At 44.5% G+C, this 22,875-nt stretch overlaps 1 protein-coding gene across 2 annotated transcripts in view; it reads right to left on the minus strand.

Annotated features, from left to right (window-relative positions):
- Positions 1-20,200, minus strand: part of LOC136663261 (phosphatidylinositol-binding clathrin assembly protein-like) — a 49,140-nt gene extending 28,940 nt beyond the window's left edge. For both annotated transcript variants that reach the window (XM_066640260.1, XM_066640259.1), the window contains exons 1-8: positions 19,974-20,200; positions 6,867-7,009; positions 6,090-6,165; positions 4,731-4,833; positions 3,779-3,872; positions 3,542-3,653; positions 1,005-1,111; positions 422-463 (exon numbers count right to left, since the gene is read on the minus strand). In XM_066640260.1, the coding sequence (XP_066496357.1) occupies positions 422-463; positions 1,005-1,111; positions 3,542-3,653; positions 3,779-3,872; positions 4,731-4,833; positions 6,090-6,165; positions 6,867-7,009; positions 19,974-20,103 (807 nt within the window). In that variant the 5' untranslated portion in view covers positions 20,104-20,200. The remainder of the gene's footprint in view (positions 1-421; positions 464-1,004; positions 1,112-3,541; positions 3,654-3,778; positions 3,873-4,730; positions 4,834-6,089; positions 6,166-6,866; positions 7,010-19,973) is intronic.
- Positions 20,201-22,875: the final 2,675 nt, after the last annotated feature.

Raw genomic sequence — 22,875 nt, forward strand, 5'->3', positions numbered from 1 at the left:
ATGTGAAAGTAACTGCATTGTCCTTTATATCCTGGTTAATTAAAACTGATGAAAATGCTGGTTACTAGAAAGCAACAGCTCTCCCAAACTCTGGCAAACTCTGGTATTGTCATATGTTTCAGGAAAAGAGCTGGGGGCTCTGTTTATAATAATTAACATTCTAAAACCTTTAGTAGTTATATTGTCCACAACAGACCAAAATGTGACTTTTTTAAAAAAGAAAAGAACAAAACTTGTCACTAACAAGTACTATTATGTAAACAAAAGAATCACAAAAAATGACATGTGTTTCCATATATAAATATATATATATATATGGAAGAGAACGGATTCTCAAAATGTACAGAATGGAATATTAACTGTTAAAATCACAGAACGACAAAGGACTTGGGAGTTAAATTAATATGAAATGTACACTGACCTGAGTAAGATCTGGAATGTCACCCTGATCAATTCCAACTTGCTGGGTTCACAAAAAAGGGAAAAGAAATGTACATTACTACATGCAGTGGCAATGAAAAGGAAGAACTGTGGATCTGAATGTCTACATAAAAGCTAAGGTAAGGAGGACACAGAGAGCTTTCTGAACTGGTACAACTTTAAATGCCACTTCTGAATTTTAAATTCAGCCTTAAAGTTGAATTTGCACGCAGATCTTGCAAGGTATTTCTTAAGAAGTGCTGATCTACTTCAGGTCCTAGAAAGAGACAGAAATAGTGCCAGAGTTCTGACAAGCTATCTGGAGAAATCATATTCAATTTTTTTAAAGAGCTTTGATCAACATAGATATTTCCTAGTCAATAGAATCTTCTATAGTCAATAGAAAAGTCAATAGAATCTTCTAAAATTTTACTTTCAGTATACATGTTGATTTTTACAGTTCATTAACCATCACATAAATACTAGGTCTGCAGGAATTTGTGAATTGTAGTTATATGCACTTATTCCTGTACCAGTACAGAGAGCTAAATGAAATTTCTATTGATGCTACTGGGTTTATTTACCTCTGCCACTTTGAGGAATTCTGACAATTTGGTCATTCTCGCTAAGAATTTTTTGTAAATATCCAGACCTTCTTTGCACTGGTTCTTCTTCATATCAAAATACTTTTCTGAAGCATGAAATTCAAAGGGGGAAAAGCATTTATAAATAAAACATTGCAGCATAACATTCAAACAGGGAAATACTGAAATAAGCAACTACAAAGATGACTAATTTTTGATACGTAAAGTCATGGTTAAAAAGTTAGTAATTCTGGATTCTAGAAACTCAAACATACAAAAAGCCAACAAGTAAATTAAAGTCTATTTGATCCCATTAGATTAAATTTTGTGTGTTTCATGTTAAGCTTCAGCTATCTGGAAATGCAATTAGGCCCTTAGGATTTTCTAAGCAAGCCAGATATAATATCATTGCCAAGAGAAAAACATGCTCAGTAATTCAGTAAAGATGCACATTGTTATCCAAACTTTACCCAATTTTCCAATGCTAGTGCAGCTGTGCCAATGGGGTCTGTGCTACATACAGCAACAGCAGTGGGGGGGCAGTCACAGAGACCACCTCATGGTATGGGAACATTTGTTCCCTTATCCTGGGGCTGCATTGTGGCTGCACAGGTGCTGGAAAGTTGGGTAGGATTGGGCCCTGAATCAGTTACTGCTGGACTGGCACTGGCACCATAAAAACAGACTAGAAGACAGAGTGCTGGAGATCTCCCTTGTCAGGACATGGCCTTTGGATGCATAGCCAGGGTTCATAAAATAACCCTGCCGTAGAACTATCTCTGGACTGAGCTCAGATATTTCTTTTTAAAGGAAAGGCAAGGCCATATTAAACCTTTAAACTTAGTCAGCTACAACTTTTCTGATCTGCCTTGGAAAGAGGGAGAGAGCTCGAGTGCTGGAGACTGGACTAAGTTAAGCAAGAAATACATCAAATTTATAAAATATATAAAAATACAAAATTTCTAGAAGGGAACCCTGTCTCCATCTAAGCAGCTCACCATGCTGGCCAAAACTGTTGCAGCTTTCAGGGACTCATCTGAGCCTGAGCATAAACCTCCTAAATTCCATATTTTGACTTACAAATTGCAAACTGTTAGGGACCCCCATTATTCCCGTCCTTTTGCTTTCTTGCCATCTCATGAAGACTCTTGCAGAACTCAAAGCTTGCCATTTGATTTACTTTTTGGCTGGTCCTAATAAAGCTACTGCCCTACTCTGGACTGTGGATTTTTTTCTTCTAATGAACCAATATGGCACCCTCAGATTTTAAACTCAAATAGCAATTACAATTAAATAGGATTTTTCCAGCGAGCACATGCTTTAAACTACAACCCTAATACAAACATATGTGGGGGCAAGTTCCATTTAAGGTCCAAGGATTTCAACATCAGTATTTTAGAACTGAAGTGCCAATACACACAAGTTTCATCACTACACCTGATTGATCTGCATTACGTCACAATATCATTATAAAGTCTGATAAACAGCCACTTGCCTCAACCTCTAGGGTGCAAAGTTGCCTGCAGAAGACAAAGTTGGGGAGATTTTTGGGAAAGCTGTGGTCTAATTTGAAGTGAGGGAAATCTAAGTTAACTAATATGTGGAAAGCAACTTAAGCTTCTCAGACATTAGTGAACAAGCTAATTAAACCTTTTCAGAACCAACACTGTCCAAAAGCAGGGTATAAAACTAGAAATATAAGTATTAAGAAGTTGGTGTAATTTCTTAAAGTCTCACAATTAACCCTTTACTACCCACCCACCACTGCTATTTTTGTAACAATGCGAAAACTCCCACTGGAGTCAAAAGACATTTTACTCCTGGGTGAAACAACAGCTGTTGGGGGGAGGCTATTCCAAATGGGCACCATGACTGGGGCAAAGAGCTACTTCTGAGTAAACATGAAGAGGCCTGCACTACAACTCATGCCAATGGGCCTGCAATGAATTCATAGAGAAGGTGAGAGCTGAAGCAGTTATGCTACACCAGCTCTTTTGCTGCTGAAGCTTTAGGAAACACTGATGAACGACGCAACTGGTCAGAAGTTGGGATTAAAAAAAATACAAGACATCCTGCACATTAAGTATAGGGACAGATGGGCCCATGTGCTATTGGTTAGGAGTGAGTGAGCAGAGCTAACTGCTATACTGTGCATCTGACTTTATGGAAACAGGTTTGGGTACAAGAGTAGTGGGTGCATATGGTGTGCTAGGACTCTGAAAAGGTCTATAGGTGAAGGATGGAGAAATGCATATAGAATGCATTGGATTTTGTGTACAAAACTACAGGCCCAATCCTATCCAACTTTCCAGCTCCGGTGCAGCTGCAATGCAACCTCGAGATAAGGGAACACATGCTCCAGTACCTTGAGGAGGCCTCTGTGACTGTCCCCGCACCACAGGATGCAGTGCACGCCCCACTGATATTGCTACACTGACCCTGGAAAATTGAATAGGATTAGGCTCTACATTTGCATACTTACACATATATCCATTTGTAAAATGTTCTAAATGATTTTTATTTGGTATATGACATACCTAACAGGTTAATAATCCCCTCATTATAGGCTGCAAAAAGCCTAATGGAATCTTTAAAGAGGAGCATGAAGGCAGCATTTATTACACCATTTGTCAGCTCATTTGGGTTTGCCTGCGCAGAAAACAGAGAGATTAAAAAGAAGTCAAAGCAGCAAGGAATGAAATCACAATACATATCTTCCCACTGTTGTAAACAAACAGTGGGTTATAACAATAAAAGACAATTCCATTGCTTACATCAAAGTCGAGAAGTGCATCAAGTTGATTCTGAATAATTGGAAGGGTTTTCAGAAGTTTTTCAGTATTCATTGTTCTCATCACGCCATCAATTCTTCAAAACACACACAATGGAAAATACATCAGAAATACACATGCAGACAGCGCGCAATGCCAGGCCAACGACAGCACTACAACCCAGGACAAAACCAAAGCTCTGCATACTTACTTTGGGAGTAAGCCCCATTTAACTCAGCAGGACTTACTTCTGAATAAACATGGATAAGGTCAGGTTGTTATCAAAAGGAAATAAAGAAATGCATTGAAATTAATAGGAATTCAGTGAGTCCTGGCTAATTCGTCATACTGATTTCAACATTAAGTAATCATTATGGTGTTTCTTCGGATATACCTCAAGGCATTTTACAAAGCTGTGCATCAGATTATTCAAGATAAGTCAAGGGAATACCTGAATCCCCTATGACACTATAATTGCTATTAAAGCTAATCACTTACTGCTACAGGAGGGATAATGTCACCAGCCACAGGATATGACAGTAGATGAAGGGTCCAATCCTATCCAACTTTCTAGGTCTGATGCAGCTGTGCCAACACGGTGTGCATAAACCTCCTAAACTCCATTTGCATTGCAAACTGAGGTGGAGATCATAGAGGCCTCCTCAAAGTAAGGGAACATTTGTTCTCTTACCTTAGGGTGGCATTTCAGCTGCATCAGCACTGGAAAGTTGAATAGGATTGAGCCCTAACTCCCCATTAAGGCTCCCCAAATTCTGTTTTCCTAACGAAAAAACTATGTGTGTCATTGTGAACTTCAACTTTCAAATGAGAATTCAGGGTTCTTGTTTTGCTGTAAATTTCATTAAGACCAGATTCTATTTGGACAATTTGATTTAGCCAGACATTGATAGGCCACCCAGTCATTAGAAGAGCATGAAAAAGTTGAAATTCTTACCCTCTTTTCATTTTGGTGAAGTCAACTGCTACAAGTCTGTAAGAAAGTGCTTTTTCATTCAAGTATCTGCTGTATCGTCTGATGAAGGTAGACATATCGTAGCCTGGAAATAAAGTGTTTCCCAAGTAGACATTTCAGTCACTCTTTCAGTACTCTAGCTGCATTCAGTGTGAATCGCACTCCATATTAATTCTAGTGCTCTGGACACCTCCTTCTCACCTCTTCCATGATTGTACAAATCTGAAGCTAGTAGTATATAACAATCATGCTACTATAAGCTGGCAATCAGGTGGGGTATCTTTGCATTCACAGAAGTCACCACTTTCTGAATCTGCAAAGCTCTCCCACAGCTTTTGCTTATCAAATGCAGCTAACTTTGTTATAGCTTTCAAGCCAATATATTATGCAGATCAGGCGTTGGCAACCTTTTTCTGCTTAGGGGCCAGACATCAGGTCTATCAATACAGTAGTAAGAACACATGCGCATTTGATATGCATGTGTGAACATTCCAATTAGGCCACAGAGCTAAGAAAAAAAGATGGGCATGGGGCAGAGATTCACAGGCTCAGAAAGAAAATGACACTCAATGGAAGCTTCTGCTCTTGGTCTGCTTACACTGTAAGCCTGGATATAACAACTTTTTTCTTAGCTATATTCTACACATGGGATAGTTGAATAACAAGGCTTCTCTCCATTGTGCTTGTTTCCTTTTGTTCTTTGTTATAGAATTACAACAAAATGGTTTTAAAAAGATAATCAAATTAAAATTTTTCTGTTATGTTTGCTGCCTTTACACTCTGTGCATATGAAAAGGCAGAAAAGCTGAAAATAAATTACATTTGATTTAAAAATCAACCTGCCCTGCATTTTACAAGACTCAGGGTCCAATCCTATCCAACTTCCCTGATGCAGCCAAGCCAATGGCACGGGTGCTGCATCCTGTGGTGTGGGGACAGTCAGGGAGGCCTCCTCAACGTAAAGGAATGTTTCTTCCCTTACCTCATGCAGTACCATGGCTACATCAGTGCTGGAAAGTTGGATAGGACTGGACTCTCATTCATGCTCTCAACAGCAATCTAAGGCTGCTCTCTTAGGCACACTGACACTGGAGTAAGTCTGACTTACTTTCCAAGTAAACACATAACAGAGTGAGCTGAAAATCCACTAAATATGACAAATGCAACTGCAGGCTCCAATTGAATGCAAATAAAGTATTGCCTTGACATTTCAACAAATTAAAGAGAGTTATTTCAATACATCAGACAAAACATACTAATTTAATATGGTTGAATTCTCAGCACTTGTTTACTTCATAAACTTAGACAGCAACTTAACACTCAGAAGAAAAAAATCCTTACCCTGCATGGCACTTTTATCCAGATAGTTGTTTAGGTTAAACAGTGTGTTCCGAGATGCTAAGTATTGGATAAAACGCTGTTGACCAAAAAAGTTAAAATTCCAGATTACTTTGATTATTTAGCTATAACTGTATTAGAAAATGTGATTTCTAAGCAACTCAAGAGGTGACATCCAACACCGATCGAGTTATACCTAATACTATACTAAGTATAGGCAAGTAGATTAGCTATACTAACAGCTTTGATTTGACAGTTGCTGCCCAGCCGAAAATGGAATGAAGTTATGCCGGCAACATGATACACAACTACCTTCTCTTTACAAATTCTAGGGTACTAAAAGCAGCAACGGAACCAATCACATATTACATCCCTGCATAAACTCAGTTTATATGGACTCCATCATATAATGGTTGTAGACCACATGCAGCTCTAGTCTCAGTTATACTCAAAGCACAATTTCTACCTACACTGCTTAAGGAAATGGGGCTAGCATAAAGCTGGCAGTAGAAACTGTGAGCAAATACATTTTCCTCTCCATCACTGTCACTTCCAGTGCTCATCATATATGCTGCAAAGTGAAACAAAAAAGGGAACAAAAGGATTGCTAACCTTGCTCTGAAATGGAACTACCCGCTTCCTGATAGCACACCAGCTGGATATACAATTCATCTTGGTGCTTTTCACAAGTTTTTTTCATATAGCCAACATTTCAGAGTTTGTTCAGATCCCTTCTTCCCATATGATGCAACCAACTACAACAAGGTTCTGCAATCTTACCTCATTTCCATACATCATGAGGTGGTGCGTTGTAATTAGAGCTTTGAACACTACTACCCAGCTACTGTTTGCCGTCCGCTCAAAAAGTGTGTCTGCCAGCTGTGGAATATTCACATTCATCTCATTTGTGCACTGAATCAGATCTAAAACACAAAAGAAGTAAAGGTGTGTCAGACAAGAACAAAATTATGAGAACATGTGTTAGATATAACAGGCAGAGTATAAGTAGCAGGCAGGTATTATAGGTGAATAAGAAATACATCTCTGAAGTCTCTATCTCTCCTCTCCCAGATTTCACCAAAGTGAATTTAACAATTCTCCAGACTCCAGCAGAGAAACCTGTGAGTGTGTGCTTGTTCAATTACCCTAAGCACAAGCTCCAAACAGGGAACTACTGCACATCTTTTACTATCAAATTACTCTCTTTGCCTTGCAAGTTAGCTTCCACCCCTTGGGGAGGGACCACAGCTCCATTACAAAGACCGAGCTCTGCATGTGGAAGGTCCCAAGTTTAATCCCTGGCAATACCTTGAGGTAGGGCTTGGGAAAGGCCTTCAGCTAACATCCTGGAGAATCAATGCTAGGCAACACAGACAACAAGGGTTTGACTCCATTCAAGGCCACTTCATAAGAACATAGGAACAGCCCCACTGGATCAGGCCATAGGCCCATCTAGTCCAGCTTCCTGTATCTCACAGCAGCCCACCAAATGCCCCAGGGAGCATACCAGATAACAAGAGACCTCATCCTGGTGCCCTCCCTTGCATCTGGCCTTCTGACATAGCCCATTTCTAAAATCAGGAGGTTGCGCATACACAACCTATAAGCCTACCCTAAAGACAAGTCTGCAAACTTACTGAAACCCATCTTCCCCAGAATGTGGTCAAGTCCACTTCTCTATTTTTCTGACATTCATCCTTTTTCTAACAATAGACTCCGACAGGTACAGTCAATAATTCCAAGAGTGTTTGAGGTATAGGCATAGCTGCTTAAATAGTAAAGGAAAAAGAGGGTATTTTCAGATAAATCAATGTTCCCTTCAACCAAGAAAAGTGTGATATGCTAGAACCATCTATAGCAGCGGTTCCCAAACATTTTAGCACTGGGGACAACTTTAAAATGATACTCTGTTAGGACCCTCTAGCTTTACTAGACTTTTAAAAAAGGAGATCTAGGAAGAAATATTTTATTTATTTATAATAACTAAGACCCTGAAACATTTATCTCCAGAAATTTACACATGTTTGCAAATTAAAGGAGCGGAGCTCTTTGCAGAGTAATTGGCAGCTACAGCATCTGATTTTTCAACAGCCACAGGGCTTGAGGCAACTGTGATTTCCATCACCCTTTGGCAATCCACCAAAAAAAAAAATCAGATCATGACCCACAGTTTGGAAACAACTGATCTACAGAATACTGAAGGAATCAACTCCCTGAAATAATTGCAGTTGGTTAAGGACACAAGAAAGAATGGGATTGCCCCAATATACACACAGTCAAAGTGAGGATTGAGAAAGGTCAGATTCTCAAATTGTACCCTAAGAACTTGCAAAAAGAAACAACAAAATGAAGGATTCTGAATATGGAAAGCACTTACTCAGGCTGGAAAATCCCATACAAAAACATGGAACTACCAAAAAACATTGAATGCATTTAATATATTTCTACCCTATCTTTCCTCCACCTACATGGATGCCTAAGGCAATCTACATAAAAACAAGAATTCCTTACAACAAGCTAGCCAACAAAAGCATCTGCAACTGAACCACAAGCAGCACTGCATCTTCTGAAATTTTTTAATTGACTTAATTTTGTACAATTACAGAGGATCTTTACCTATGGTGCAATTAAGCCATTTACTCTGAAGAACCACCTCACAGCAAAATAGAAATACTGGTGTTAGTCTCTGGATGGAGAGAAAAGTAGTAGTGGGGAAAAAGTCTTTATGGGTACAGGAAAGCTGTTTGAGAAAATCCAAGACACCACAAAGGGCACCTCACCTAAGCTGAAAGAGCAAGGGCAGAGCATTCTCTCCAGGCAAAGTGCAGAAGGTGAAAAGAGGCCAGAAGAATTGAAGGACAAATCAATAGACAAGTGGTGTAGCAGCAGCCACTGACAGCCACCATCTAGGAATATTTAGAAGTAACCCAGGGTCAAAGGGAGCCACTGAGCAGAGCAAGTGTGGAAGATACAAAGCCACAAAAACCAGTTAACAGAACAGCACATAAACTATGCTTCCTGTGAGGAATCCATGGCACTATGCAGACCCCCTTCAGTTGCTCCACGGTATCACAACCGCATCAGGATGCCATTTCTGGACACTCAGCAATGACATCATGCTTCAAGCAGTCGCAGTCACACAGCTTAGCAGGAACAGTGTTTCTAAGCCTAAGAGAACTGTGGTCACCAGGAATTTGACACTTCCACTTCTGAAGACTGTGCGCATCCATTGCTTCCCTACTGTGCTACAACACTGGCCCATCAAGCCCAGCATTGTCTGCTTTGACTGAGGTCTTTTCCCATCCCTTCTACCTGAGAACCAAACTACATGTAACGTTAAGTGCATTATTTTGCAGTTGGGGGTTTACCCTTAACTGCAAGGGTTGGCACTGCTGCTGCTGGCTGGAGGTATTGTCCCTGGTGTTGGGGTTGGCACACCCAAGACCAACGACAGACTGCTCTTGCTGACGTAAAGGCTTTTGGGGTAAGTCTTTGTTTCAGCCAGAGGAGATGGTGCAGCCTGGTGCGAGTGGCATGTTGATGGCTTTGTTGCTGGGGGCGCAATTCAGCAACATTGGACGGGTGCAAAAGAGAGCGACTAAGATGATTACGGGGCTGGGGCACCTTCCTTATGAGGAAAGGCTACGGCGTTTGGGCCTCTTCAGCCTAGAAAAGAGACGCTTGAGGGGGGACATGATTGAGACATACAAAATTATGCAGGGGATGGACAGAGTGGATAGGGAGATGCTCTTTGCACTCTCACATAATACCAGAACCAGGGGACATCCACTAAAATTGAGTGTTGGGCGGGTTAGGACAGACAAAAGAAAATATTTCTTTACTCAGCGCGTGGTCGGTCTGTGGAACTCCTTGCCACAGGATGTGGTGCTGGCGTCTAGCCTAGACGCCTTTAAAAGGGGATTGGACGAGTTTCTGGAGGAAAAATCCATTATGGGGTACAAGCCATGATGTGTATGCGCAACCTCCTGATTTTAGGAATGGGTTAAGTCAGAAGGCCAGATGCAGGGGAGAGCACCAGGATGAGGTCTCTTGTTATCTGGTGTGCTCCCTGGGGCATTTGGTGGGCCGCTGTGAGATACAGGAAGCTGGACTAGATGGGCCTATGGCCTGATCCAGTGGGGCTGTTCTTATGTTCTTATGGGTTTCTGGAGGAAAAATCCATTATGGGGTACAAGCGATGATGTGTATGCGCAACCTCCTGATTTTAGGAATGGGTTAAGTCAGAATGCCAGATGTAGGGGAGAGCACCAGGATGAGGTCTCTTGTTATCTGGTGTGCTCCCTGGGGCATTTGGTGGGCCGCTATGAGATACAGGAAGCTGGACTAGATGGGCCTATGGCCTGATCCAGTGGGGCTGTTCTTATGTTCTTATGTTCTTAACATTGGGCTGAGCGGATCCCAGGTGCTACCATTGTTATCAGCAGCCATGTACTTTTTGCAACCTCAAGTTACAGCCTGCTACTGCACTTGAGAAAATTTCCTCATGAAGTCAATGGCAATGACTCCCATGGTTGTGTTCACTTCCAGATCCAGCCTATAGTTCAGACTCAGCAGAACAAGCAGCTCTCTTAGTAATCCTGGTGTATTCCAAAACCAGATACTGTAAGTTTCCTTCCCCCCCCCCCTTCATCAAGAAAGTTCATCATGAACTTTCAACAGAGGGAAATGAGAAAGTCATCTCATGCTACCGGAAAATGGACACAGCCAACCCTAGATAGTTGGTGCCCCTTGGCAAACTTTACTGAACCGAGCTGCTGAGAGAGGCCAGTTGGCCCAACAGCGGAAGCAACACATCGTCCTTCACATTGTCTATTCCAAATCAACAGCAATTTTTTAAATTTAGTGTACAAAAGCAGCACACGTTTTTCCAACTGAAAAAGTACAGTGCTGTTCACCCAAATTAAACCAGGCATTTTTGTTTTCCAAATACATGGTATTAATTGCCTGGTTACACATTAACCTGGTTCAATGCCCTTCAAATGAACTCTTGCCTAAATCCAGAAGTTGGGAAATGGGAACCTTCCACTGGGCAGCCAAGTTTAAAACATTTTACAAACGTATTGCATTCTTGTTCTTTAGAGTATCAGACAAGAGTTCAAAGTCCCCAGTGCTGTCCAAGGCATCCCTATCACTCTCCATAAAGAGTACATAACTATCTTTAGGTGTAGGAAGTTGATAGCCTTAGGAGATCAAAGGCCAATCTTTTATCCCACCAGCACTTGCTAGCCGAAAGAGATGAAGTCGCCCCCCCCCCCAGAATTGGTTCTTCTGAGGGCAATGGTCCTGATCTTGCTAGTGACAGCAAGTTCACATGCTGTTTTGTTTCCTGTACCAGTGTGATAGGGCTGACCCGCTCATGTGGGAGCAAGGTGCAGGCCACTCCTTGGAGCGTCCAAACAAGCGGGCATAAGATCATGCCCCAAAGCAGGCACCACCCACCCCTATTCACAACTATGCTCAGATGAGCAGACAAAAGATATGTCAATTTCATCCTGCCCTGCCACGCTCTCATTCATGCCTTCCAACTCTGTGCATCTTGGGCAGCCATCTTATACACACTTTCCCAGAATAAGTCCCACTGAACACAAAGGGACTTACTTCTGTGTAGGAATGAACTGGATGATCCAAATCTTTGTCCAAGATTCGTCCAAATCTTGGTTCTGAAGGAACATAAACATATGCTGTGCTTGCACATTCCCTCGTTCTCTCATCCCTGTGGCTGAATTAACATCTTGTGGCAAATGGTGTTTGATTAAAACATCCAAACCAGTAAATGATATATTGAGCAATTCCTCTAAGCCAGAATCATACTGTGGTTTGGGGATCATCTGAATACAGTCATTAAATGTCAGTGTGCCCAGTGCTCAGTTACATAATCCTCCTCTTGGAACAGATTCAGACAAATATTCTTACCATCATTGGTCTATTCAAGGGCTCCTGTACATACCCAGGTACACAAACCCATGGTGAAAGATAGAATGTGATCAGGAGTACACAGATTCACAGAAATTATGTGCTGAGCAAAAGCCCTTGCAACAGCCCTTTAAGGCACTTACAAGATTACCTGCTGGATTGCATGCTAGGTATCTCCGCATGTGCTCAACCATATTCAAGAGCAATCACACTGAGAAAGGAGCAGCAAACTAGAAGATATTTACTCAACCAGGTGGTTGAGTAGAAAGTCTCTGATTCCAGAGCACTTAACTGCTGCCCAGCTCTGCAAACTGAAAATTTAACCAAAATACCTTAGGGCCCAATCCTAGCCAACTTTCCAGGGCTGATGCAATTGCAATGTTCCTTACAAATGTTCCCTTACCTTGAGTAGGCCTCTGTGCCGTTGTCCCCCACCGCAGGATGGAGCACATGTCCCAATGACATAGCTGCATGGTAAGTTGGACAGAATTGGAACCTTAAGCTGATCTCACCCTCCCCCCCGGCCACCTTTTGTCCAATTATTTCTTGAATCTAGGTTCAAACGCCTACACACTCATGAACTCAATGTAACTGAGGTGGGAACTGAAAACCACCAACTTCTTCAAAGAAAGATTCTGAAGACGAACAAGACCCAGATAATGAAGTACTGTGCACAAAGCTGTGATCACAGGGTTGTTGTGAGCGCCTAGTTTCCATTAATTTAAGTGAAGTTACTACATATCACTTTCTCAGGAGTATGATATATGAGTGCTATAGAAATCTATGCTAGTGACTACTACAGAAATTGGATAATTGGCTCAAATCTTCCATTCCACTGGAGGGCAAATGGAGTGAAGCAAGAATTCATCATTTGTGTGAATGAAGAAAATACATTTTCACTTGCATAATGAACTCTCTTGTATCAGAAGTGATATTGGCCATTCAGTATGGCGGCTATAATAGGATGAAAGCTCTTTGGCTAAGTATACTCCTAAATAAGGGTTATTTTACTGATTCTGGGAATGCTGATGTCAAAGACTGGGGTGGCCAAACTTATGTTAATCAACATAACAGCCATATATGATAAACTTCAGATGTCTGAGAACTGCAATATTTAATAAGCATTTAACTTCTGAAATATATTCGCTGACCTTGAACATTAAACTTATGTTTTATACTAGGAATGTGCAAGCACAGCATATGTTTATGTTCCTTCAGAACCAAGATTTGGACGAATCTTGGACAAAGATTTGGATCATCCAGTTCATTCCTACACAGAAGTAAGTCCCTTTGTGTTCAGTGGGACTTATTCTGGGAAAGTGTGTATAAGATGGCTGCCCAAGATGGAACATTTGCCAACATGCAAAGTGAGCAAAGGCAACCTGTATACCGATAACATATACATCTTTTTAAAAAAACTCACTATGGAATTTTTGATTTATTATACTATTGAGCTCTGTCGCATATATGCAATAATTTATACATATACATGTATATTTGATTTTTTGGACACTTTTGTGGAAAAGGAAAATAAAGTTGGGAAAAAAATATGTTTCAATCCAGCAGACTCTTGATTTATACCTGGTAAATAATTATAAAGTTTGAAAGAATTTTAATTGTGATACAAAAAGGAGCTCACGCAACATACTGTATTTCCATGAGCCAAACTTTATGTGTCAAAGAGCCATAAAGGTCAATTTCTTACATGTGCAAAACGCAGTACTGAAGTTTGTAGATAAGATCCCAGGATCCTTTTTCAAAAGTAGACCCACAATAAGTGTGGCAGGCGGGCTTCTACTCCTCCCTGTCACCTCAGAAGCAAGCCTTTAATGTGGCTTCATCAAAGTCACACCGCTTAGCACCTCCCATCCTCAAACACTTACAAGCGAGGGTGGGGCAGGAGGTTGAGCGACAACCTCTCTTTTTCTCTCCTCAACCTCTGAATTAGGGGATGGAGACCACACAGCAGCCTGGCTTTGATGTGGCCACTTTCCACAGGAAAGCAGTTACAAGAATGCACGAACAGAAACAAGCTTCTGTGCTATACAATGTGGAAGTGACCGGCAAAGAATGTTGGCTCCAAGGATGGTCTGCAGACAGCACAGCCTCTTCACAAAACCATGCGCACGGTGGTTTCACAAATGGTGTGTGTTGGAAAATACCAGGGTTAACTGCCCAAGTTCCATTACTAGTGTATAATGTTTATAGTGCATTTTCAATATGCAAGATGCTTTGGAGTAACCTAATTGGAAAAGACAGGTCTCCCGTCACCACCCCAGGAAACGAATTGCTAGGAGAGGCATGGGTAACATCAATGTGAGCAGCTTAAGCATATGCTTAATTTCATTTGGGGGTAAGAATGAATGAGTCAAAGACTTTACAGAAAAGGTGGACTTTGAGGAAGAATTTTAAGGCAGGAGGAGAAAGATACTGTAAAGGAATTCAGAGCATAAGAGATAGCAAGGAAGAATGGGTGGAGTCATAATTCAACAGAGCTGCTCTAAGTGTAGAAAGTGGATAGTCACAACATACATCAAAATGTTCCTTCACAAACTGAGATGAGTGTGCATTGTAGGAGGGGGCAGCATCCAGCACTCAAAAATGCTAGGAAACCTGTCCAAATGTGCCTTCAACTGATTTTTACTTGCTGCATTTTACATATAATGAACCCTCAATTTAACAGACTAATGGGAGGGAAGAAGGTCTGTTGATGCCAAAAGTCCATTACATCCACACTCCCCTTCCCTCCATTAGTCCATTAAATGTCTACCTTAGAAAGCTACCTCAGTGCTGCCTCAGAGTGTTGTTCCACTCTCCACCAAGGCACTCTAAGAACAAACACCTCCATTCTGAGAGGCCCTGGTGGAGAATTGAGCAGCAGCAGGTAGCTCTTTCATGTAGGTAAGTATCAAAGGACTTAGGGTATGCATCCCTACCTACCAAGGTGCTGGTGTTCCCAATCCACCCTCAACCTGCATACTCTAGGAATTGAGATGTTCCTCCATTCCTCAAGCTACTCTAGAAGTGGAGATGTTCCTTCCTGCCCGAGAGCAGAGTGTCACAGTCAAAGGTGCCCTGAAAGGAAGGTGTGCCCCAAGCCCCTTCCAAACACTTATCTCAAAGCACTCCCTCAGACCTACCAAAGGAGCACTGCATAGTAGGGATTTAATGGCCCCCATTAGAGAGTGTTCATTATTTCTAAATTTCATTAAATCAAGATTTGTTAAATCAAGAGTTTACTGTAATTAATCCCCAGTTTTTCTGGAGGACTGAAGGACTGCTGTGTTTGGAGGTGTGACTATTGTTTTAATCTATGTCCTCTACCTCAGTTGTTCTCAAGCTATAGGTTGCAACCCATGGGTCATGAGCCCATACAGGGTAGGTCACAAGCTGGGCCCTCCCACTCACCCTTTCATCTGAATGGCTCCAAACATAAGCCGTACCAGAAGTACTGGGAGGCCCTGGAGGCTCCGTCTGGGTCATGCCAGGCTGGCAATCCACTCTACTGGACTCCAAAGACCTCAGAATGGCCTGCAGAAGCCTCTGAAACCACTTCTGGTTTTCAGAAACAACTTCTGGTTTGCCTCTGAAAACTGGAAGTTACTGTTCGAAATGTCTGTGGGCCATGTTGAGGCCCACTGAGGCCAGGAGATTGAGTCGCCAGTCCAGCACAACCCAGAAGAGGTGTCTCAGGCACCATCAGCAGCATCACAATCTGTTCTCACTTCTGAGAACTTCTGTTCTCACTCTTAAGTCTAAAACAATTTGCAGACACCACTCCCTCACTAAGAATCATCCAGTTCCACCCTTAAAAGATGTTTCTTAAACATCCAGCCTAAAGAAAAGGACTGTGCATCTCAAAAGCTCTCATGCTGTGCTGCAAACATCAGCTGGTCCAAAAGGCACTGACCAAAAACGTTCTTATAATGGACACACACTGCTTCCTAATTTAGCTCTAATCAGCTAAACCAAAGTCAGCTAATCAAGAAAGCACATCACAAAAATTGGGAAGCCCAGCACCTGAAGGCTCTTGAAGGACCCTCTGTGGCTATGGATACAGGCAACAGAGTGTATAAAGTTGCAAAAATGGCATCAAAGCATACAATACAGATGTTTCACTGTAGAATAAGAAAATACAGAAGTGGCAATACTATAGAGTTACACAATGCATGCCATAGTAACTGTGAGCCCTGGAAAACCAAAGAGGTACAATTCTAATTTTGCTCCACGATACCAGAATTATACCAGGAAAGAATAAAAGATTCAGTGAGTGTTTCGCAACATTCACCAGGGTAGTAACTACATTTCATGTCCAACATGGGTCCTCACATCAGGAGAAAACTAGCAGAGTCTTGGGAAGTCAACATATTTCATACATGTTGTCGTAACAAAATATGAAAAGACAAAAGTACTAACCAGTTATACAGCTCTTCAGGTATATAAAGTATCACACCTATATTATTCTACTAATCCTTGTAATAATCCCATAAAATCAGTCAGTATTTGCCCCATGATGCAGACACAGAATTGAGGCCGAGAGTGAGCAATTTGCCTAAGGCCACCTTGTAAGCTTGCAGCCGAGGTGAGATTTGAACTGGGGAATTCCTCAGCTTGCATTCCACTCCAGCTTCAGAATGAAAACTTTCTTCCTCCAACAGTACAGCAGTTTTTAACTATACACACACATATATATACACATATAGTATGGTATAGATAACACGCACAAACACACACACATATATAAACTATACACACACACACACATATATATAAATAAAAAAACAAGGCTGAACGGCCTAGATTATTTTAGCTTCTAAGCCCTAAGTAACCACAATATCTTATCTGGTCAAAGTGTTAACAGAAGGTTTCAAACCTGCGAGGCGTCAGGTCAAGGACACTCTTTATTTGGACACAAATTCCTTTAGGATGAGAATTACTTGACTGACAGCCCAATCCTATGCTTGTCTACTTAGAAGTAAGTCCCATTAGAGTCAATGGGGCTTACTCCCAGGAAAGTGTGGATAGGATTGGGCTGCCAAATATTCACTCGCTGACCAGTGCAAATTTTGTGCAGTAAAAAAAAATAGGTGAAAAGTATCTCAGAGGTCCTGGGCTTTCAATCATTTATTTGCTAGAAAAAGTAGCAGCAGTGCCATTACCCTCCTTAATATACTTTGGTTTTTGTAAACAGAAGCAACAGCAACTCAAAGGTTAACATGGGACAAGTAGGTTCCCACCCCAAAGACAGATGTGCTGCTAATTTTATCTAAGGATCTCACTCTTACCTTTCTTTGATCCCTTCTATAGAACTGATTGATTGTGGCCCGACCATTTTGTATCAGCTCAAAAGTGAAAGAGAAATGACTGAATGGGAAGGAAGACATTATGCTCCATGGACTTGCAAGCAGAGTCGGCCCTAACAAGTCCAACTGTCCTTATCCACTGCATGGCAAACTGCCCCCAAATTCCCTCTTCTATGCAGCTGTTCAAACGCTATCATCCTCTTCATCAGGTCATTCCACAGACAAAATGAGAAAGGAGGAGGTGGAAAACATATTGTTTGGGTCTCATGTTGCAGGCCAGTATTAAAGATCCAGTCTTGGATCTGATTAGACAGCAGGCCCCTTTAGGATGGGGAACCGTCTTTTTTCGTTACCTTGCTACAAAAACCACTCCATGAACTCTGCTGAAAAGCAGCAATAAATTGTCTTATCTTATATACAATAAATTGTCTTAACCACAGTAAGGCTGAAAATGACTGCCGAACAAAAAGCCTGACAGTGTCTCCTCCATTCATCCATTTCCCCCCCCCCCATATCACTTTCTGACATCTATTGCAACACTGGCAGGTCACCAACCCCTGCTGGAAACATGTCAGGCCAGGAAAATCAAAGCCAAGGTCAAAGTTGATCCGGCCAGGTAAGCACGGTCAAGAAAACACATGACTGCCAGACTCAACAGGCACTACCACACAGGTGGGTGGGCAAAGAAGGCAAGTGGGTTCACAAACCCCCCAAATTAAAAAAAACAAAACACACCCCTTTTAAATCCTGAAACTGCAAGAGCAGCAACAGGAGGAGAAACTGAAATTACCGGTGAGGACAGATGAAAAATAAACCAGCCAGACAGTTGTTTCTGAAACCCCCCCAATAAATAAATAATAAATTAATACTAGTTCAAATAAATAAATAATATCAAATAAAAATACGGTGGGAGCCCCCCACCAAAAGAAAAAAATCAATCCTGCCTTGCTGACCAGCGCTGCATTTCAATAAAGCTCCCCTGCTGCCTCCTCTATTTGGCCCCAAGCCTCCAAGTCAACAGGTACTGTTATCTACCTGGAGCCAGGTAGATAATAGTGAGCATAAGGACAAACCTGCTGGAACATGACAAAGGCCCATCTCATCCAGCTTCCTGTATCTCCCTGCGGCCCACCAGGTGTCTCAAGGAGCACACAAGACAACAAGAGACCTGCACCCTGGTGCCCTCCCTTGCACCTGGCATTCAGAGACAGCCTAATTATAAAACCAGGAGGTTGCACATACCCATCACGGCTAGTAGCCCGTGATGGACTTTCCTTCCAGATATCTGTCCAATAAAGGCATCTAGGCAAGAGGCTATCACCACACCCTGTGCCAAGGAGTTCCACAAATTAATGACAAGCTGGGTAAAGAAATATCTATTACCTCTCCCTTGCATCTGGCATTCTGAGGCAGCCCACTTCTAAAATCAGGAGTCTGCATATCTCCAACATGGCTTGCAACCTGTGGTGGACTTTTCCTCCATCAATCACTCCAATCCCCTTTTAGAGGCAACTAGGCCAGACGCCATCCCCACATCAGGTGGCAAGGAGTTCCTCAGAGCAACTGCAGGCTGAACTGGAGATGGGACTATTCCTCCATATACCCATCCAATCCCCTTTTAAGCGCATCTAGGCTTTCAGGCGCCACCCCCAGAACCTGTGGCAAGGAGTTCCACATAGGACATGCTGGGGAATGAGCATCCCTGTCAGTGACAAGGAAATCCACAGACCAATTGCAGGCTGAACTGAACCTGATATGGGACTATTCCTCCATATAGCCATCCAATCCCCTTTTGAAGGCATCTAGGCTAGACACCATCACCACATCCTGTAGCAAGGGCCATGCTGGGTAAAGACCATTCCTGTCAGTGGCCAGTAGTTCCACAGACCAATTACCAGGCTTAATTGAACCTGAGATGGGACTTTTCCTCCATATGCCTGTCCAATCCCTCTTTGAGGGCAGCTAGGCCAGACACCATCCCCACATCCTGCAGCAGGAAGTTCCACAGCCCCTTCCGTGCAGACTGAGGGCGATCCCTGCCAGTGGCCAGGAGTCCAACAGGCCCAGGCTAGGTGAGGGCGACCCCTGCCAGTGGCAGGGGGTTCCAGACACCTTCCAGGCTGGGCGATGGCAACCCCTGCCAGGGGCCGGGAGTCCCACAAGCCCTTCCATGCTGGCTGAGGGCAACCCTTCCAGTGGCAGGGGGTTCCACAAACCCCTTCCAGGCCGGCTGAGGGTGACTCTTCCACTGGTGGGGAGTCCTATAGGCCCTTCCATGCCGGCTGAGGACGACCTCTTCCAGTGGCCTGGAGTCCCACAGGCCTTTCCAGGCTGGCTGAGGGTGACCCTTGCAGTGGTGGGGAGTCCTACAGGCCCTTCCATGGAGTCCCACAGGCCTTTCCAGGCTGGCTGAGGGTGACCCTTGCAGTGGTGGGGAGTCCTACAGGCCCTTCCATGCTGGCTGAAGGAGACCCCTTCCAGTGGCAGGGAGTCCCACAGGCCCTTCCAGACCCCTGCCAGTGGCAAGGAGTTGCACAGGCCCGCCCAGGCTGGCTGAGGGCGGCCCTTCCAGTGGCAGGAGGTTCCGCAGACGCCTTCCAGGCCGGGTGAGGGCGACCCTCCAGTGGCGGGGAGTCCCGCAGGCACTCACAGTCGAGGTGCTTCTTCTTGGGGCCCATGACCTCGTGCGTGGAGGCCTTGCAGACGGCCTTGGCCACGGCCGAGCCGGTGACGCTGTGCTGCGCCGCCGCGATCCGGTCCGTCAGCGACTGGCCCGACATGGCGGCGAGGGGAGGCGAGGCGGCGGCTGCGAGCGGCTCTTCCAGCGGCCGGGGCACCACAGCAGCGCCGGCGGGAGGCCGGGGGAGGAGGCGCGCGGCCGGCGCCGCCCCGCGGGGAGGAGCCGCCTCGGGCGCGCGCCCGCCCGCCCCGGTCCCGGCAGGCGCCGCGCTGGGCGGGCCGCGTCGCCGACCCGAGAGAGCCGCGCCCGCGCAGCCCCGCCCCTCGCGCACAAAATGGCCGCCGCGCCGCCCCCGGGCGCCCCCCGCAGGCCCCGGCCAGGCCCAGCGCGGCTCCTCAGAGGCCAGTCCCGCCGGAGGCGCAGGGACACGTGTGTGCGCGCCCGCACACGCGCACACTCCCGTGTGCACACGCTCTCTCTCACACTCACGCTCACACACACTCACCCAGGTGTGCGCATGCGCTCGCTCGCTCGCTCTCTCTCACACACACACACACACAACCAGGTGTGCACACGCTCTCTCTTTCTCTCTCACACACACACCCAGGTGTGCGCACACTCGCTCTCTCTCTCGCACACACACACACACTCCCAGGTGTGCACACGCTCTCTCTCACACTCACACACACACACACTCACCCAGGTGTGCGCATGCGCTCGCTCTCTCTCTCACACACACACACCCAGGTGTGCGCACACTCGCTCTCTCTCTCTCTCTCTCTCACACACACACACACACACACTCACCCAGGTGTGTGCATGCGCTCTCGCTCTCTCTCACACCACACACATAACCAGGTGTGCACACGCTCTCTCTTTCTCTCTCACACACACACACCCAGGTGTGCGCACACTCGCTCTCTCTCTCTCTCGCACGCACACACACACACACCCAGGTGTGCACACACTCGCTCTCACTCACCCAGGTGTGTGCATGCGCTCTCTCTCTCTCTCACACACACACCCAGGTGTGCGCACACTCGCTCTCTCTCTCGCACACACACACACACACACACACCCAGGTGTGCACACACTCGCTCTCACTCACCCAGGTGTGTGCATGCGCTCTCTCTCTCTCACACACACACACACACACAACCAGGTGTGCACACGCTCTCTTTCTCTCTCACACACACACCCAGGTGTGCGCACACGCTCTCTCTCTCTCTCTCTCTCTCACACACACACACACACACACACACACACACTCACTCACTCACTCACCCAGGTGTGCTCATGTGCTCGCTCGCTCTCTCTCTCTCTCACACACACACACACACACACACACCCAGGTGTGCACACACTCGCTCTCACTCACCCAGGTGTGTGCATGCGCGCTCTCTCTCTCTCTCTCTCACACACACACACACACACACACACACACACACACACACAGGTGTGCACACGCTCTCTCTTTCTCTCTCACACACACACCCAGGTGTGCGCACACTCGCTCTCACTCACACATACACTCACCCAGGTGTGCACACACACTCGCTTGCTGTCACACACACACACACCCAGTTGTAGGTGTATTTTCACCTAAAAGGCCCAGGTGCCTCTGAGGTATATATGTATATATATAAGCTATAACCTGGGGGCTGGGGATAAGAATAGGCCCTCAGTTTGGCTGTACTTGTCGTAAGAGGCGACTAAACAGCCACCGGGTAGATGGGACTCGTCAGCCTGGGAAGGCAGCTCCTCTGAGAGAAGGAAAACTCTGATCCCAAACCTCCACTGCCTTGTGGCTACATCCAGTTATGGAAAAGGCTTCAGGAGTCAACCTCGAGGCAAAATCCGGAGCCGGAGTCCCTGAGGCAGTTCATGGCTGAACACAGTCACGTTCTGGCAACTCCTGCGACGCCGCTGGAACCAACCGTATTGGCCTCTGCCTTTCCATTGGACCATTTCAGCGACGTGGAGAGGGGGGATTTGCTGCATGGGTAACAGCCTATCCTCCATACCTACTTTACCCAGACTTCGCGCACTGGAGAGGACACTCTGTTCCAGAACCACCATTCAGAGCGTGACACCATAGTCTTCCGAGACTGAAGGATGCCAACTCATATAAGCTAGATATATAGATAGGTCACAATATATACCATAATATATGCATATACGCCTCAGAAACACCTGGGTCTTTTATGTCTGTGCAATATATATATATACACACACACAATCCCCTTTTGCGAGCAACTAGGCCAGACACCATCCCCACATCCCGCAGCAGGAAGTTCCACAGCCCCCTTCCATGCAGACTGAGGCGACTCCTGCCAGTGGCCAGGAGTCACACAGTCCCTTCCAGCCTAGGTGAGGGCGACCCCTGCCAGTTGATATAGATATAGATATGTAGATATACGCACACACAGTATATATTTCATAATTCATAAATGTATAACAACTTATTATTTCTTTAAAAGATTTCTACCCCACATTGGGACATCCAAGGCGGCTTACAACAATACTATATATATAGTATATATACTATATGTCATCATCATACCACCACCACGGGCCTGTGGCTCAGAACAGGTGTTCATGTTCAGCTCCCACACCCCCCCACCCTCCTGTCGACAGTCCCCTCAGGGCAGCCCTCCTGACCTCAGGGCCTCAGAAGTATAGATAATATGTAATAATATAATAAATATTTATTTAAGGGGTTTTTACCCTGCCTGTATACCCCACATTAAGGTATTCCAAAGTGGCTTACAACAAGTATGTGTGTATGTGTATACACACACACACACCTATATATACACATGCATACACTCTATATGTGCACACACACACACACACACACACACACACACAC

Source organism: Tiliqua scincoides, chromosome 12, assembly GCF_035046505.1.
Source record: "Tiliqua scincoides isolate rTilSci1 chromosome 12, rTilSci1.hap2, whole genome shotgun sequence".
NCBI lineage: Eukaryota > Metazoa > Chordata > Lepidosauria > Squamata > Scincidae > Tiliqua > Tiliqua scincoides.